Source organism: Centroberyx affinis, unplaced genomic scaffold (genome assembly GCF_046629955.1).
Source record: "Centroberyx affinis isolate AG114_WGS23_722 - 3 ecotype Tasmania unplaced genomic scaffold, CSIRO-AGI_Caff_v1 ptg004951l_1, whole genome shotgun sequence".
Lineage (NCBI taxonomy): Eukaryota > Metazoa > Chordata > Actinopteri > Beryciformes > Berycidae > Centroberyx > Centroberyx affinis.
Genome location: NW_027282431.1, coordinates 250,506 through 270,353, shown reverse-complemented (window position 1 = coordinate 270,353; position 19,848 = coordinate 250,506). Strand labels below are relative to the sequence as shown.

The 19,848-nt window shown below is 41.4% G+C and overlaps 1 protein-coding gene across 3 annotated transcripts in view; it reads right to left on the bottom strand.

Moving 5' to 3' along the window:
• Window positions 1-8,265: 8,265 nt before the first annotated feature.
• adarb1b (adenosine deaminase RNA specific B1b) overlaps window positions 8,266-19,848 on the bottom strand; it is a 130,465-nt gene continuing 118,882 nt past the window's right edge. For all 3 annotated transcript variants that reach the window (XM_071545541.1, XM_071545542.1, XM_071545543.1), the window contains 5 exons: window positions 19,549-19,700; window positions 17,906-18,074; window positions 13,769-13,950; window positions 10,316-10,494; window positions 8,266-9,576 (listed from right to left, as the gene is read on the bottom strand). In XM_071545541.1, the coding sequence (XP_071401642.1) occupies window positions 9,400-9,576; window positions 10,316-10,494; window positions 13,769-13,950; window positions 17,906-18,074; window positions 19,549-19,700 (859 nt within the window). In that variant the 3' untranslated portion in view covers window positions 8,266-9,399. The remainder of the gene's footprint in view (window positions 9,577-10,315; window positions 10,495-13,768; window positions 13,951-17,905; window positions 18,075-19,548; window positions 19,701-19,848) is intronic.

Genomic DNA, 19,848 nt, shown 5'->3' with positions numbered 1-19,848 from the left:
GTAATATGCCATAAATCTCTTCTTTTCTTCTTACACACACACACACACACACACAGATATAAATACACAATGCTTGTATGCATAAAGATACATTATGTATGCCAACACATATCCACCCTTAAATGCATACTTAAATGCTTACTTGTACACACACTCGCACACGCACACGCACACACACACACACACACACACACACACACACACACACACACACCTGTACAAGGGCAGGGTGATATTATAATGTGTCCTGGAGGAAAATTGGCAGCATTTTTTCCCAAGTAAATCAAAAAGGTCAAAATGCAAATGTCAGCTTTTCCTCCTCCTCTCCCCTCTCTCTCTCTCTCTCTCTCCTCTCTCTCCCTCCGTTCCTTTTTAATTATTCTGTCAGGTTCAAAGAGTCTTCATCAGAAGAGCACTGCTCTGACGAAGGAAGGCCTGAGCTCACAGATAAGCCCAATCTGTTTCTCCTCTTGACACTTTCTTCTCTATACTTAGCCTATCTGTCCCTCTTCTCTCATAAACTGACACTTAGCCTTACCTCAAAGCAAATTACAATGTATCACTATGCACAGGGCGCCGAACAGATGCTTTGGCAATTACCGGCCGACTGTGCATGTTGAGTCAATCCATTTGCATTGAATGGTGTCTTGTTGTTGGCTGATTTCAAAAGCTCAGTGTCAATACAAGAGATTTTCAATAAAACTCCTTTCTCAGTAAAAGTCCAGCATTGTTGGTTTCAGATAGAATGGCAAATACCAAAGGAAGGATCTACTCTCATGCTACTGGTTTCAAAGCTAGAACAGGTGGGTTCCCTCCAAATATTCTAACATAAGGCTAAAGGTGAATGGCCTTTGAAGCAGCCAGATTGGACAGTTTAGGTTGGCAAAATCAGTGTCTTTTGAAACCATCTTTTAAAAACATGCTTTTACAATACAGTTTGGTGTGCTACTCCCTGATGAAGGCCACAGCATGGCCGAAATGAGTTGTTTTTAATATGTTCCTTTGAACTAGCCATGTTATTCATGGCTAGTTCAAAGGTGTTTTAAATTTTGTACATCCTTCTTTTTTCATTCAACAAAGGCCTCCACAGACAGAAACTTAATTAAACTACTCTCTATCCTCTCTTTTTAGAATTGTACTTGATTTGTATTTTATTTTATGAATTTTATTTATTAATGTTTTTTGTAATTTTGTGTTTTGAAAAGTTTCATATTATAATTAATATATAACCTGCCATGCCTTCAAGCACTGCCGCCCCAAAATGTGTTAAAACATATGAGGTTATGGAAGTGTGTGTCATAACTGTGTGAGTAGCAAGATATTGGATGCAAGTGTAAAAACATATTTTCTTTTGTGTGAAAATAGTCTTTATCTTGATGCGATTGTGACTCCAGTTCATTGTGTCTCCCTTCAGGAAACAACATGAAGTCTGCACTTTGAGTTCCATCTGTGTTCAAACTACTTTGGAGATAATAAGCATTACAGTTTTACATGTGTTTAAATCTAAATCTAGGCATCATAAAGATCAGTTTATCCCTTATTTTTATTTTTGACCCAAATGTCAGATGGATCTTTATACTTCCAAGGTTTCGGCTTGGAAAACTGTCTGGGAAACTGCTGCAACATTGTTCTGCATTACTCTGCTTGTCACAGCGTTTATGCAAGTTGATCTGCCGGTTCAGCACAGGATTTAATACCAGGAGCTGAGGCAGAACGAGAGATTTCGAGCAAAAAATCTGTGGTTCAGAGCAGGAATAACAGATTTTCTTTCTTTTTTTTTTTTTTTTTTTTTTCTTTACTTTTTGGACAGTTGGCTCATCATCTTTAACTAGAGCTACATACCCTGCAGGCCACCATTTAGGCTATTTTAGCTATAGATTACCTTATCTTTCATTGTCAAGCTATATGATGTAAGATTTTACCCCTGAATGGATGCTACATACATTTTTTCTTTTCTTTTTTAAACACACTTCCATCTGAGGACTCTCTTCACTCTCAGCTCTTTACCTTGGCCTCAGTGACAATGGGTGTGAATCTACCACTGACACACACACACACACACACACACACACACAAGGTCACAGAGGTACCCTAGCCAATGAATAACAGGAGGCTGGAGCTGGCCGAGGTGGGGACTGGTCTTGCCATGCGATTCGCCACATACATCAACTCTGCTGAGCAGAAAATTGAAATGGAAATGTGGGCCTTGAAAGAGTGTGGCTCCCATTTACCCCTGGACCAGAGCTAATGATTTGTCATTTCTCTCAGGGGCACTAGCTGGTGCCCTCGCTCTCACACTCAGATTGCACAAGGGGGTTGGGCAGTCTCACCCTCCTCTACTATATAGTTCTAAAATTCTGTAGTTCTATAATTTTCAGATTTGAACATTATGTTGTACTTATTTTGTACTCAGACTTTAGCATGGGGGCGCTGTTTACATTCAAGTCTTGCTCTTGTGTCTTGCTCTATTATTGCAATCTGTCAGTTGCCTCTTGTAGATTTATTAAAATACATGAAGTATTTATTGAAAAGGATTTATTAAAATAGTTTTTTTCGGCTCCCAGCATGACACAAAAGATTAGATTCCACTGCATCCATCAAATGCCTCAGCTCAACTATAATGTACTTTTAACCAGACCTGGGTCCAATAATAGCTGCAAATAATATTTACAATGTGTTTTATGCTGTTTGCAGTACCAGATGGGTTTTTTAGTGCATCATCAGGACAATTCAAATGATGTCAGGGAAGTTGTCAATCACAGTTAAATATATATAAATTGACTTTTAAATATTTTCCTGTGATTTTCCAAAGTCCTGTGGGTAGAACTCCACCCATCTGGCATCAAACTACACTAAAACAAACCATCAAAATATTCAAAAATAATATTTTACCCAAGGCTACTTTGATTGGTGAACAGAATGACTGGCTTTTGTGAATGTGATTTGGTGTTTACATGTACCAACTCTAAAGTGTAATACTCATATCCCGAATGACATCGTGATATTAATGTTTATGTAAACAACAGCGTGGCTGTTAAGACTCAGCAGATGGGTTTTGAATTATTGAAGAGTGGAGAGTTTCTTACATGTTCTGCCTTGCGCTGCTTTAGCCTGTCATGGCTGCTTGAATCAACTTTTTTTCATGAGCTTTCATCATGTCAATCCAGTTATGAGCAAAGGGGCTTAGCGGCTAAAGCAAGGCTTGATGTGTGATTTATTATTGATCTTCTGACAGCAATATCTACTGGGTTACTGAACAGACACGGAGACACAAACACAGACACTTGCACTGTATCCGGAAAATAGACTTCGACTGCACTCTCTAACCTCTATTGTTCACCTTCTATATGTTTTTCATTTTAAAATGCCAGACTTTTTCCATTTGAAGATAACTCTCTTGGCTGAGATGATTCTTCACAACAAACATCAGCATGTGTAAAATTATACTGGGTGTACATTTACATGAAATAGTATTTATGTGTATCAAAACTGAGGATTTTTTATTTGGTACATGACGATATATGTCTATTTAAGTGGATATGTATACATACGTATATATGTGTGTATGTACACATGTGAATACATGTAATCTGAATGTAGTTCTTGTGTTTATTTCTTTGTATAAGCTGTTGTTTTTGTTTGCTTTGTTTTGTATGTCATCTGTTAAATTTTTTTTTTTATGTGGACTTTCTCTTAATATGTATATAAATATATACTCAGAAAGGGAAAAAAAGGTCACACAGAAGGGAAAATACATATGTATAGGTTTGAAATTAAATGACTGTCCTCCAGCTGTGGGCTGGAAATGTGCCTCAATGTGACAATAAAGTATAAAAAGGAACTGAAGAATAGATTTTATGTGATTGCCAAATATTTCAAGACCTGAATATGATCAAATTCTTTTTCCAAACACTTCCAGACTTGGCTTTCACCAATGCATGTCTTATTTAACCCCTTACCTTAACCTCAACCTAACCCTAACCATAAGTCTGAACCTAATCATAAAAAAAAAAAAAAAAAAAGTCCCCTTTTCAAAGTGATGATCAGTCAAAATGTCCTCATCCCCCCAAATGCCCTTTTCTTATGTCCAGAACTCAAAGTTGTCCTTACAAGTAGAGTAATAAAAACACACATGCATGCACACACGCACACAGAAAACTTGTGTGACCTGACTTCACTCCCTGTGTGAGTTGGAGATTAAACCTGGCAGTAAAATGCATGAGACGCCTTCGTCTGACTAATCCAGCCTCACCTTGAGTCTGATTGACAACATACAGGTTTGCAGTTTCTGTCTGCTAAAAATTTTCCTCTCAACAAGCCAACTAAGCTTCTCTACTTGAGCCATGGAACTTCTGGGTGACAAAAAAACGCAATATGTTGTATATTTCTAACCATTTCCAGGTGCTTCCATTGTTTAATTGGATAAAAATGAAACTTAATGTTCTACAAAACTAAAACAAGCTTCATTTTTTTTCTTCATTTGACAGCATTATCACTTACCAAATGTCAGCTTTCCCTCTGCAAATACAGTAACTGAGTGTGTGTGTGTGTGTGTGTGTGTGTGTGTGTCAGGCTGATGTTGAAATGTATTATTCTGCAAGTTGCCATTGTGTCCCTTCAGCATGACAAATTCCAGTTAATTACTTGTTCTTGGCGAATGAAGTGATTGATTCTAATGATGATGAAATTATACAGGGGTGTATTTGGATAATGATGGAGATGATGCCTTAATCAAATTGCTTATACAACAGAGCCACAAAAGAGTTACTCATTAACAGACTTTATACAACAGGTAGCTTTGGCCCAGCTGGATGCATTACAACCATATTGAATAATATTTTTTTGGTTTTCAGTGGTAACTCCTGTGGTATTTATATGTAATACATTGAAGGAAACTTTTTCGAAAATACATATATGTGGTAACTGTTGTATAAAAGCCATTTTACCCTTGAAGATGTTCTCTGTAATTGTAATTGATACGCGGCTGTGGCAAGTTCCAATTCCATCACTGTCCTACCCATAATCACACTAAAGAATGTCCTGTTGAGTATTATTGCCGTATTATGCAACAGGTAGTTTCATCCAAGCAATCTGATTGGTGAAAGATGCATTCCTTCTGTCCTGATGATTCCCATAAAGCACGGATAGCAAATGATTTATTGGTTGCTATGAAAACTCTTGTGGTAACTGGGGCCTGAACAGCCTCAAGATGTTGCTGCAACTCATTTGGTTTAACTCTCATCTTGAGTTTGAATATGATCAATATAAAACCTTGGAGAAAGTCTTGACCACATATCGTGCCGCGGCTGGTTAAAAACAGGTTTTGATACAATGCCTTCTTACTTGAGTATACAAGAAAAGAGTAAATATGTGAAAAATAGACATCCAAAGGTTCGATTTTGATGTCAAAACTTGGCAGAATGAGGCAGCGCAGCCTCACACAGGCATGGACCAAATTACTAAATAAGAGTGTTATGCAGACCAAATATGCAAATTATCTCTAAGGCCACAATGTTGTACAATACAAGGCTATTTGTTGGGACTGTGCTAGTGGTGATTTTTCTTGCTATGCATGTGTAACACATCCAGTCAGTATAGCCTATGTATTGGTGACCATTGTGCAAAATCAATAATATATGTAGATGAATTCTTTACTCTGATTATGGGCAACCTCCTTCCCTCCCTAGCTGTGCCTTGGATCTACTGCATCACCGCTGTAACCATAATCACAGTAAATCTCTCTCTCAGGTATTATTGCTATTATAATGTTGATTTACAGACAGAGAGACAGCAACACTCACAACTGGCTCAGAAAGAATCCCAACCATGTGCAAAAGTAAACTAAGATCTCCTTTATTCTTTTTTGTTCATTTTATATATCTATTTTTAATCTGTTTATTTTATTTTTTTCTACACGAGTCCTTTAAAAGTTTGTCATCATGCGAGGTGCAGCTTCAGTGTGGGTTTTACATGCAAGGTGGTGAATCTCGGTGGTGGAGGTTTTACACATCGGACGACTGGAGAGAGGGAGATTGGAAAGCGGCGGTTCTGGACCCCCTGGGCGGACAAACACCGACCGCTCTGCAGTCACCAAAAAACAAAACACCCCACCACAGACGCAGCCGGGGGGGGCGCGGCGCTAGTGCGGGCACTAGACATCTTTGAGGACCACTAAGGGTTGAGGGGAAGCAGTTCAGTTCTTGCTATAATAGTTGCCATCCGATCCGTAATGGGGGATGGTTTTCATCATGACATCATCAGTTGACATCTTTAGTGCAGTCAAAAAACAAAGAAAGAAGAAACATACTCTAGAAGCAGGCAGTCTTTAGAAAAAAAACAAAAAAAAAACAACAACAACAACAAAACTTTCAGACAGCTTTGCAGAGAGAAGAACAAGGATTGGAGCATAGGGGGGGAGGGAACCTTCATTCAGACTCCTGTTTCTGGTGGGACGACATTAAAGGGGACATCAATATTGCTTGTGATTGGGTCTAGGTCTTTTTGTTGGGGGGCTCTTGGTCCCATATATGACGGATGGTGATTCTTGTTTTTTTTATAGTTTTTTTTCTTTGTTTTTGTTTTTTTAAACCAAATTTCAAGGTTTTCAGCTCCAAGTCAATTCTAATGGGAGACTCCCTTTTCCTGCTTTTTGGTATTTGTGATCACAACTCTAATACTGACTCATGTGACTGGGGAAAGGGGCTGAGAGTGGGGAAAAAGCTTTGTATCCAGCCTCCAGTCTGTCTTCCAGTCTGTGTCAGCAACTACAACAATCAATCCAGTTCACAGCTTGCAGGCTCTCATCTGGAGACAGGAATCCTGCATCAGACGCTGCATCACAATGCATACAACCAAATATAACTGGTAAAAAATTACATATGACATCATGTGCCAGTTGGTGGGCGCTTTTGATCAAAGCGCCTTACAGTACCATGAGTGCATACATTTTTAGCATGGGTGGCTCCGGTGGGAATGGAACCCGTAACCCTGGCAGTGTCAGTCGCCATGCCTTACCTAGTGAGTGACACAGGATCACTAATAATAATAATAATAATAATAATAATTTAGAAACAGGAACAACTTCACAGTCCCAGCACTTTGACAGGGAAATGGTGGGGGATGTTTTCAGGAAAATGGGATAAATCAGTTGTACAGGGATCAGAATTTGCCATTTTGTTATTCATTATATACACAAAACTACGATACCGTAGCAATAATAATATCGCAGTTCACAATATATACACGTGGCCACTGACAGCTACAGATGCACTAAAGAAGCCTGACAGTTTGGATTCCCTCATATTGACTGGAATACACAGTTATTTTTTTTCTTTTTTGTACAAATCAAAAGTACATTGGTCGATGGATATACAAAAAACAAACCATAATCAAAAATGTATGCGAAGAAATCTGTATAACAAGAGATTTCAAGAGAAAAAAAGAAATTTCTTTGTAAAGAAAATAGCGGGACGGAGACACACATGGACATCATCTTTGGTGAAGATTCCACAGAGTATGCTTAAAGACTTTTTAGCACACACACATACAGCGCGCACATACACACACACTTCCTACAGCTGGGAATAGGAATTCATTGCAGTTAGCTGGCAATGTGTCCTCATTGGCCATGAAGTTTAAGTTCAAAACATGAAGAAATTGTTGCGCTCAAATAACATCAGGGTATACAGGTTAGGAGTGGCAAAGGTCCTCGGTTTGTCAGGAGGAAATATAAACTGTAGAGGTGAAGAGGACACCCGTCTAAAATGACGTAACACACTGATACATTGGGTTTTAGCCTACTGGTGGAGTTTGTCCGAAGTTAGTATGCAACTCGGACATATGGTAATAAAATGAGCTATGGCAGTTTAGTCAAATGTTCCTTTAGGTATTTTTAGGGAGAGTTACAATAATTATCTAGAGGGATTACAATGTAAACTAATAGATTACACCTCTATCAATGGCTTTAGACTGGCATAATTGGTCATCTGTGTATGTGGCATTACATCATGCCATCCATTAATAGTTCATTTGACAGGTATCATGGATTCCTGCAGGAAAGTGGCATGGTTATCAAGGTGTGATTCAGTCTGTTTATAGTGTCACCATTTTAACTGCAGTGTTATCCCCAACCCTCAAACGCCCAATCCTAAGAAAAAAACGAAAAGAAAAGAAAAAACCCTCTCCCTGACCCTCCCCCCCCAAACAAATAAACAAGCAAACAATCACAGGAAATCTAGAAAATAGAGACAAAGATTCAAAGCTGCCTGTGGAGGAAGATGCTGGCATTCATTCAAAATTATTTCACTCATGGACGCACTGGGCTCTCCACCACGTATTCTGCTCTGCAGGCCTCCCAGTTCAGTTCCCATGCAAAGCCATGGCTTAGTTCAAGGAAAAAAATACAACGTGCAGCACCTCCCAAAACTTGTCCCAAGACCCAGGCGAGGGGAGGAGCCGGGCGGACACACCGCACCCAACATGGCCCCCACTGTTCAAGTATGGAATGAGAATGACATAAAATAACTTACAGAACAGTCCATGAATGAATGGATACGAAATAAAATCAACGAGAATGTCATAAACCGCTGTGATACATGGCCTGTATATATATATTTTTTCTGTCAGAGAGAATAAAACAATTCCAGGGCCACAATATCTTGGAACATATTTGTCTTTAATACAAGGGCTAAGGAACATATAGTCTTGTCTCTTAGGGAGGGACCCATTAACACACATTAACCATAATAATATAACTACTTTATGTATCCTTTTCAGTACTAGATTTACATCCTACAGACATAATGCATCTTTAAATTAAAAGTCATCAAAGTCATTATTGCCAAGTACGCTTGGTAATAATGACGATCAGTTATTTTCAGGTCCATACACATCGGTTTGAGTTAAGAAAGATCAGCCTGTGTGTCTCTAGACTAAATTTCACCCTAAAACGACTACAGTCTCTTATCAAGAGCAACAGACAAAACTGGTATTATTTCAAATTTTATGATTACTGCATAAAAACATGAATTCTCTGTGAAAATAAAAACAAGTGACGGGCGTAAAACCAAAGATTCCAGTTTTAAAACAGAAAACAAGTAGATGAAGAGCACCGTCGATAAAAAAATGCAAGAAAAAAAAGAAGAAGACAAAAACGAGAAAATGAGAAAATAAATGATGAGGCTGAGGTCCTCTGAGGAATGAGAATGATGAGGGATGGTTTTGTAAAACTACGCACGTTCATTTCCACATGTACAAAGTGCACGTGCGCGCAAACACATGGGACGGAGGTAAGTGTCTCAGTGGGCTGGTTGTTAAGAGGGGGGCTCTCTTTCTTTCAGGCCTGGGTCGGGGGGTGAAGAATCGGGGGGGTTTGGTAAATCCCTCTGCCCCTTCCCTCCCTCAGGAGTTGAGGGTGAACTGGTCTTGCTCGATGGGCTTCTTGACCCAGGCCCCCAGGCCGGCCTTGTGGAAGGCCTTGATGAGCGTCTGCTTGGCGGAGTGGTACTCCACCGCCGCCTGCTTGGCTTCGTGGTAGGAGCTGGGCTTGGTCACCTTGATCCGCAGGGTGGACGACAGCTGAGGAGGACGGGAGAGGAGGGGAGACAGGCAGGTAAACAACTAGAGCTGAACAATTGATTGAAAAACAAACAAAAAAAAACAAAACAACAAAAACAAAACAAAATCGCAATAGTAATTTCTATAATTTCCAAATTGCAGAAGCTGAAATTAATTGCTTAAGAGAGAGAGGCGCTCAAAATGGATTTCTGAACAAGGTGTTTTAGAGCTCCAAGTAATCTCTGGTCCATGAATCAAGTATAATATTGGTGACACCTTTCATCATACTCAAACTCATTACATCCGCATACTGATGTGTTTTTTTTTTTTTAACAAAATCACTGTTGTTTTTAAAGTTCTAAAAAATTTCTGTCAAGAAAAACTTGAGATGATATGAATCGCAGTTTAAATCGCAATTGCAATAATCTGATATCTTTCAGCCCTACAAACAACACAGTCAAAAAGAAGGAATGAGCCATCAATCAAAGGTAAATGAGTTGGGATATGTGTTGGAACCAAGTCAGTTGTAATTAGTTTGTATTTCAGAGCTATTATTTTAGGCCAGGCCCTGAAAACGAATGGCAGTGAATTAGGCTCCCGGAGCTGAAAATGTATGTTATACCAAAGTGAAATATCCCTTAAATCTACTTGAGAAAATGTGTTCTGGTACTCTTTCCACTCCTGGAGTCAACATACAGTATGTGTATGTATGCATGTGTGTAGGCATGGCCATCTGTGGGTGTGTGTATGCTCCCTGTACCTTGCAGTGCAGGCGCACCCAGCGGCTGTAGAGGGCGTGCTTGCAGAGGCGTGACGCCCGGCCCATGTCGTCTTTGCCTGTGGTGGCGTTGATCACCTCCAGGGCCTGGTCACCCACCGCCCAGTTCACACTGAAGTTGGGAGCCTTGCCTGGCTGCCTGGCCTCCGCATTACTTATACCTGGAGTCAGAGAAACAACACCCAGGGTCAAACACTGGAACAACACACCAAGGAGGGTGCTTTTCCACTGCTAGCAAGTAAGCAGACATTGGAATTTTGAATTTCTCCCCAAATATAAGTCATATTAGATAAAAAGGTTTCTATATTCATCCTTCCACTACCTTAATAATGGCTTGTTAGCATTCCTCACTGAAACCAACCTTTTGCTGCAAGCTGCAAGCTAACACACTAGCTCACAGTTAGAAGTACCCATTCGTTTGAATGAAGACTGTCATAACACTGTTAGGACATTTGGAGTACCATGTAGAAACTTTTTCCCCACATTGTGGCAAGTCCCTTAAGAAGCACAACAACAGACTAAAATCCAAAGTGTCATAACGGCGACCACACACTGCGGAGGTCACACTTGGCTTCCTCTAAGCAAGTGTGTTCTGTATGTAAATATGTACCCATCCCGGGTTGTTCAGGCCATTTCTTACCAGCCCACAAAACTTATGCCTCGCTTTCAAGCAGAACAGAGAGTGTGCTGGTAATGGGCCATTAAAAAGTCTTTGCCCTCCCTCAACAGCTACCGTTGAAGTGCCCTTGAGCAGGGCCACTTAACCCCCAGCTACTCCAGTGGAGCTGATCGGTGGCCGCATGAACGTGAGCCATGCTTAAAAAAAAATGTATAAAAGTGAATAAAAATATAAAAGGGCACAAATGGTCACAAAAATACGACGACTAATGTCAGTTTTGGCAGAATGGGCTAACAATAAACTCAATGAAGCTCTTTTTTTTGGAAGTGGATCATATCGTAACATGATGTAGGGAGCGGACGTACTCTCCACCGGGGCAGAGTCTGAGGACAGAGCCTTTTCTCTTCCAGCTCACTATGGGGCATCAGCCTCTACAGACTCAGGCATAAATGGGAGATATATGGATGCCATAAATCCCTCTGTCTTGCTGTGTGTGTGTGTGTGTGTGTGTGTGCTAAACTCCTTTGTTCCGTTTGGCAGCACTCGTGGCAGATGATGATTTAAAGGGATGAAACCCTCGGTGCCCTAACGCCAGAGCCCTTCACCGCTAAGAACTCTCTAAAGCGGAAAAGGTTAATAACCCCTTGCTATTATCTCCTTTACCTGCCATTTAGGGAGCAAGCGGGGAGGAGGAGCAGGGGTGCAGCTAGGAACTCCAGGCTCTCTCCCCCCCATCTACTTTAGTACAGTACCACCTTGCTTGTCTGAAGGACCTCCTCTACCTGAAACTACTCCTCCTTTACCCCCCACTAGTGGCAGCGCCAGTGAGGAGGAGCAGAAGAGGGGAAAGGAGGAGTGGAGAAGAGAAGAAGGAGATAATAAAAAGAAAAAGAGGAGATCGGGAGGTGGAATGAGGATTTTGAGTCTGAATGTTGCTGGGCTGTTGTTTGTATTTTCTTTCTTATTTGTTATGAACTCTCTTAGGGATTTATGATTGTTTCTTTAGCCTCTTTGATTGCTTTCTTTGTTGTTCTCCATGTCTGTAAAAAGTGTGTACAGTGCAACTTCTGTGTAAGATGCACTTTGATGATTATATATTTGATTTGAGGAGGAGAGGGACAGAGGAGGAGGAAGTGGAGGAAGGAGAAATAATAGAGAGGAGAAACTGCAGCGAGAAGAAGAGAGCGACAAGAGAGAGAGGAGTGGGTAAACAAGGACGTGATGAGAGGGAAATGAGAAAGAGTGGAAGGGTTGAACACAGAAGAAGAACACAGGAAAAAAAGATGAAGCGAGAGGGGATGAGTGACTATTTGACAATTCAAAGTAATACAGTAAAATATTAAAGTAAATATTGTTTAAAATGAGAGAAAGAGGATCAATAAGTGACTGAGAGGGCTACATGAGACAGTTGAGAGCTAAATGTGTGCAAATGGGTTTGGTAAAACATTAACATTCTTCCTTTTTATATCATACACACTATCATCCTACAGACCTTTGAACAACTGGAAGAAAAAGAATGAATACTACATCTAAAAATGGAAAGTCAGTGAATAAACAACGGCAGGAGTCTATGTCTATATGACCTTTTTAAAAGGTCACACAAATCCTGGAAATTTGCACAAAACGATAACGCTATCCAAATTCCACAGGAAGTGGGTAAATGCCATCTCAAATCAAACAGAGGAGAAAAGCGATAACTGTCTTCCTGCTGTGGACTAACAAATGAGGCGGATCAGTGTGATTACCCATGATCCTCTTTGATGTTTACTTGAGTAGCTAGAGTTCGTTTGCCAAAGGTATACAGGGAGGCAAATGTAAAAAATGTAAAGAACACTGAACGATGCTATTATTTCAGCCTGTGAAGCAGAAAAAGTTCAACTTGGCTGTTAGCTCTCATTCAGGTCTGAGAGTCAAACAGTCAAACTGGAGGGAATACTAGATCAGTAGGGTTTAGTGCACCAGAACCATTCAGATACTGTCAGGTACAGTAAAACTGACTTACACTTTCCTTTGGATGTCTAAATGCTCTGACACTCATTTGATTTGGTAAAATCCTCCCATCTGGCACATATGTAAGTAAAAAACAACCCATAAAAAGCATTTGCAAATACTATTTGGCCCAGGTCCGCTCTCAGATCTTGTTAGTTCATGTGCACTAAAAGCCAACCAAAGCATCTTTACAGGAGTTAAGGACTTCCTACTGTAATTAAAAAAAAAAAAAAAAAACTGTCGCCTTGCTCTTTGGAGCGTCTGCTCCATCCTTTTGTCTCTGTAACAGCAATAATCTGAAATCCCAAGTTCCCATAACAGACCAAGACTGAAAGACCTGTAACCATCCATTTATGTTAATAAGAACAAATGCAGCCTAACTGATTCTCTCCAACCATTCCTGTTTCAACGTATTATGAAGATATACCATTTGGTGGATGCTTTTGTTCAAAATGCCTTAGTGCCATGAGTTCATACATTTTTAGTGTGGGTAGCCCCAGTGGGAAGGGAACTGCTGACTCTGGCAGTGTTAGTGCCACGCTCCAGCCACTGAGCTCCACAGTCGATCCAACCCCTCACCCTGGTAGTGTTCATGCTGCTTGCATACAGCAACACCAGGGTAGGAAACAAATGTCTTCATCTTCCTCCTGCAGTTGCTGGTTTCACTACTTCACCAAAACAATAGATTTAAATGATCCTGCGTACTATTGGTTACCTACCAAAGTGGAGTACACAAACTGCCACAGACAATTTAGCGTGTTAATTTCTCACCCCAAGAAATACGCTTGAATTTCTCTGCCTAACTCTGTAGCAAAGTGGACACTGACCGCTGAGTAGAGGTCTGTTGAGGGTGAACTGCTGGGGCAGGTCCTCGATGTCTGCGATGCGCTGGTACATGGCCCTGGAGAGGTGGTCGGCGTGGTAGAGGCTGCCCAGGATGATGCTGGAGAAGTAGAGTGGTTCTGTGAAGTAGCTCATCAGAGAGCCTTGGATGCCCACTACGTTCCACCTGCAGAGGGAAAACACACACATTAGGGTCCGCGAAGAAGACTTTTACGCTTTTCTGGGGGAAAAATTATTTTAAAAAGTTGACCTGTTCTCAACTTTAGAGAGTGCTCTGCTCTGCCTAAAAAGACGCCTTGTGCAGCGGCTTTCCAAAGCGGCTCATTTCCTGCGGTTGGCTGCTTTCCGCCCGCCTCGAGGCTGCTCCCCATTGGCTATTGTGTAGAAAACTGTGCTAGCAGTTTGAAAACAAGAGGAAGAGTGTGAATGTGCCCACATCGAGAGGATGGGAGTTCTTTAGGTATTTGAAGAGTTCAGAGGACGCAATCGCCGTTTCGTACACAGTACAATTAGGGGATCGTTTCTTGGCATATCCCTCTGTGATACACACACACACACATGCATTTCACTAGAAGGGTCAGAGAGCAGGGGCAGCCATTAGTGGCACTCTTGAAGCAGGTAGGGGTTCAGTGTCTTCCACATGGACACTTCAGTGAGGTCACTTTCTGTTAGGGGACTGTTTGTCTAACCATTTTGCTGTACTTAGGGGATACACACACATAGGCAAGTGGATTTGCTATTAGTGGAGAACACGTAGAAGTGTACAGACACACACCCACACAAACAAATACGTACTTCAAAACTTAACCACCCTCCACCACACACACACACACACACACACACACACACACACACACATACACAATCCTACAGTTGTGTACACTCGGAGGTATCCAATTTCATTTTCTCCAAACTTCTGTGTATTTCTATGCTGTGTCATTAGCCATCTCTCCCTAGTCATTTTCCCATTGACATGCTCTGTGAAGCATCGCCTGCCCGCCTCACATATAGCAGTTCTCCAATGACATACAGAGAGAGAGAAAGAGTGAGAGCGAAGGGGGGCGAGAGAGAGAGAGAAAGAGAGGGGGGGGGGGGGAGTGAGTGAGAGCGAGGGGGCGAGAGACAGGGGGATGGATGGAGACGGAAAGAGACAAAGAGGGAGACAGAGAGAAAGAGAGAGAGGGAAGAGAAACAGGGAGAGAGAGAGGAAGAAAGAAAGACAGAGAGACAGGGGGAAGGAGAGTGAGAGACAGGGAGAGAGATAGAGAGAGGGGAGGGAAGGAGTGGTGAGAGCGATGGGGCGAGAGACAGGGAGAGAGTGAGAGAGAGATGGAGACAGAAAGAGAAAGAGGGAGACAGAGAGAGAGAGGGAAGAGAAACAGGGAGAGAGAGGAAGAGAGAAAGACAGAGGGGGGGGGGAAGGAGAGCGAGAGATAGGGAGGGAGAGAAAGATGTAGATAGAAAAACGCAGGCTTTAAGGACCATTACAAATTGACAGAAACAAGACGTTGACAAACAGCGCTGATGAGCACTTCTCCCTCCGTCTCTGACTTCAGGCGGACTGTTTGAGAGTGTGTGAAATTAACAACATGGACCTGCGCTGACGAGGAGTACGCAAGACCTCAGGCTACACCGAGGAACCATTTTATGATGCCATTGTTTCCATATGCAATGTGTAGCTATATGTTTGTGTGTGTTACTGTGTGTGAAAGTGAGGGATGGCAAAATGAATGAATTCCCTGACCTCATACCCTTGGGCAGTAAAGCACACATGCAGGAAGCATAATCAAACAACAGCTTCATGATATTCTGTGCTGCGCGTATACAACTGCAGTAACACTGACACACACACACACACACCCCGATTTCCTACACTGTCTTAAACACACAGTAACACACTAATAACACAGTAAAGGGCACACATACACTATATAAAGGTTAAACAAACAAATATATGAACAAACACACACACACACACATTTTCAGTTATGTACTTGGAGGCATCCAATTTCATTTCCGTCAAACTCCTGTGTATTTCTATGTTGTTATGTCATTTTTTCAATATCATGCAGTGTGCATCTACACACACACACACACTCACACACACACACACACACACACACACACACACACACACACACACGCGCTCCAAACCAGGGCCAAAGCCGGTCAGAAAGGCCCAGCTAATCAGCTGATTAAGAAAAATAAAAAGAGATAAAAAGAAAGAAACAACCCACGCAGTAACTGCTTTGCTACTCCCCTAATGAGCCCATTCAGATGGCTGGAACAAGAGGCAGGAGGCCGAGGACTCCTTGTGCTTTCCTTCGCCGGGGGGCAGGGCATGTAATCAAAGGAAAATGAGGAGAGAGAAAGCGGCGAAGGTGCAGGGAGGGCACACTGAGGGCACGGTCAAACTGTGCCAGCCAGTTGTTGTATTAAATAGCAGCCCCCCGGCTAACAATCGCTCATACAGGGAGAGAAGCTGGTAGGCAGCAGATTTCTCACCTGGCTAACAGCCGCGGCGTGAGAAGGCAGAGCTAAGAGTTAAGTAGAGAGTGAAGCTGGGAACGACCTTTTCTCACAATGGAAGAGAGATACTGCCTCATCTGAACTGTAAAGGGTTAATTTAGATACTAGATTTTGATGTTAGTTTGACATAAATTTAGCGTAAAACTTACATCAAGCCTGAGATGTTGTTTTATGTTATGTTGTTTTATGGTATGTTGTTTTATCCACATATCCACAGTCTAATAAGATCTGGCCAGTATCGTAAGACTACACTCACTTGGACATCAAATGTTTGGTGAAATTCAATGATTCTAATTCGTGTCTTTCCCCACGTTATGGGGAAAGACATGTCAAAAGAAATCTAAAGTAGACACCATAGACGCCTTTTTCCTTGTGATCTTACTTGGACAAGAAATCCTGGTGAAATAATTTATTTTAAAACTGCTGCTATATCAACGCAAATATCCATCACAGGGTTTTCCTCATGATGTGAGGTGACGGAGAAAGGTAAAAAAAAGTACTTTCAAGGCAAAGGCAAGTCATTTTCCAAAACATTTAAGGCCTTATTTTATTTTTCTCAAATTCACAAAGGGTTTTCAAGGCCCATGTTAAGCGCTGTTAAGACTCTCACGCCAACTTCTGCTGCCCGACCTTAAAAACTAAGCTTGTTACAAACGAGGAAAAAAACACGGCTGTGCTCAAGGTTCCTCTGCTGACTCTGACCTCTCTGCTTGCGTCAGTCACCAATCCAAAAAATCTGAATCACTTCAATCAAATACAATATTTGCACCTCTATTTGCTTTGGTGGCTTTGCTGTAGAGACCTGTGGACAACTGACACAGCAACAAAGTAAATACTGACATGTTGCAAGGACAACACCTTACATACAGTTCAAGTGAAGAGTGCAAGACATTCGCAAGACAGTAGACCTCTCCCTCATCAAATATACATCCAACATTCAATCATTATGTGCGTTCAGGCAGTGTATTACGCTCCTGGCAGGAGAAGGAGGAGGACGACGAGCAGGAGGAGAGTTATGGAGAGGATTTATCGTTCATCACATGGGAGGCACAGTGTTGCCTTGAACATGGACAGAGACTAAAGACGCCATGATCTGCCCGCAAAAATGCCTGCGGGACTGAGAACCCATCAATTCAGCTGTCCCTGACACAGCCTGAATAGAATATTGGACTTAAATTTACTTGGGAGGTTGATACAGCAAGGATATAATGCAATACACTGCAGTATGTGTAAATATATAACAAAAATACATGAAAAACCATGTCTGTATACAAGTCTAAATGTGTTCACACTGTGAATCTGTTTCCTGTGTGACTTGTTTAAACATATTTACTTGAAAAAAATGTATTATTATTTTGTGAAACAAGTGACGACATGAAACAAGATACATTTCTTGAAACCAGACAAAAATTATCTGCTAGTTTGACTAATTTGAATTCAATTATAATTAAATACGATGTATAATATAAAATATAAGTACAATAAATTATTTCACAATTCAAATGAGTTTGATAAGTCTAAATACAACAAAAAACAACAAGCTTTTTAGCAGTGTCTAATACGTGTCCAATAGTGAGTTTGAGCTGAATTACCTTGCAATCTTGTCGCTGCAGGACATGGTGAGTAGCCTCTCTCCCTGCAGCACCCCGTCCCAGGTCTGGATGGTGTTGCTGGACCTCACAGGGATGGTGCCCTCCCCCGACTCGATCTTGGTCCTCAGCTGGCCCCGCGCTTTCCGGTTGGGATGCCGGTCCCCTTGGTCTGAGGGAGGTGACAGGGGAAGATCAGCTACACTGGGTGTTTAAGAGTGCGTTCACTGAGAGCATTTAAACGCTGATTAACGGCCTGTTACACCCATGGTGTGGGAGAATACTTAATTCTGATAGGCTGTGGGGGTGTCCATTAATATACCAATAATGCTGTGATTATGAATATGACAGTGACACAGCTGAGTACCGTCGGCATCACTGAAGTACCCATAATCACAGCAGAGAACGTCCTCAAGAGTTTTATGGCTTTTCTACAACAGTTACCAACGCGTGTGTACTGTTTGAAGGGTTTTCTTTAAAGAGGTAAAGATACTTAACAATAAGAAACAGTAGAAAACAAGAAAGGTCACTGACTGAAAGGTGACTCCCTGGTTACCACAAGAGTTAACAATGCAACCTGTAAAGCAAGACCTGGTTGAAACACGTCTTTTGATCCCTAACAATGTACAAATAGCAAAATCTACTTGATCTTCAACATGAGAAAACGTACAGCTGCTAAAAAACAAAAATAGCGGCTTTTACAAAAACATGACCTATCATTTATCACTGTTATCAATATTTTCTGCTGTTTCACCAGCAGCCAGCAGGCCCCCATCTATTCAGTGACTAATTGAATGTGGCTGTTTTCTATTGAGTCTGCCATGTACAATGGAAAACACTTTGACAGAGTAAGAGGGTGGTTAATCAGAGAGACAGTGTGGGAGGGCTGGGCGGGAGAAAGACTGATAGAGACAGACAGAGAGAGACAAAAAGCTCTAATTACTAGAGCCTTGTTTAAATGTGTTTGTAATGCGCATTTGGACATCGGAGTGAAATTCTAATTAAATGAAACCAAGCATAAGAGGAAAACATACAAAGTTAATTGAATAAAATAAACAGCCGTTGATACTGAATTCTCAACGAGGATGAGATTCAATTAAAAATATGTCAGCCGGGCTGAGGAGGGGAGACGGAGCTGGAAAAATGCAGTGTGTGGACTGCGACTTGCTGCGTCACAAGTGTTATATTCTCTTTAACACCTGTTGCTAAACTAAACATCTGTCTCTTATAAGCACTTTAAACAACTTGTGCACTGTACACTGACTCCTCGCAGTTTCACCTCTGTGTGTCCAGTATTAAGCGTGCTGTAAATATTCTGAGATAATGCTAAGTGCTTTGAATAAACACAAACAGTGTAAGTGTTTGCCTGCACCGTAGTGACCTAAACAACTGCTAGACACACAGGGCTGAAACCAATCTTCTAGTCACAGTAGAGTTTATTTGCCAAAAAGATGTTGTATTTCTTTAGAAGAAAACCAAACTAAAGAGATACATCAACAACAAACCAAAGGGCCCCTAAAAAAGGTGCTGAAAGGCATTCACGGGGTGTATGATGATATCTCTAAGCTAAACAAAACAGGGTTCAATAGGAAATTGGCAGTATCACTCATGTACAGTGCAAAAAATGGTCTGTGATCACACTGTACCTTCCACTCCGGCCTCGTGCGGAGAGAAGATCCTGGCGTCTCCGCAGGGCGAGGTGCTGATGTAGAGGTGGAACTGAACGTTGTCCTTTAACCTGTAGCCTCGCTTGTCACACCGCACAAATATCGACTTCTGATGGTCCTCTTTGTTGTTGCTGTGACGACAGACAGGAGGTGCGAGTGTAAAATGTGCCACCGAACAGCACAATGCCTACATTTACATTTTTTTTTCATTATATCTCATTTGGCTGGAATTAAAATGAATGAATAAAAACCAACATTCTGACACCACAATCATGTCAA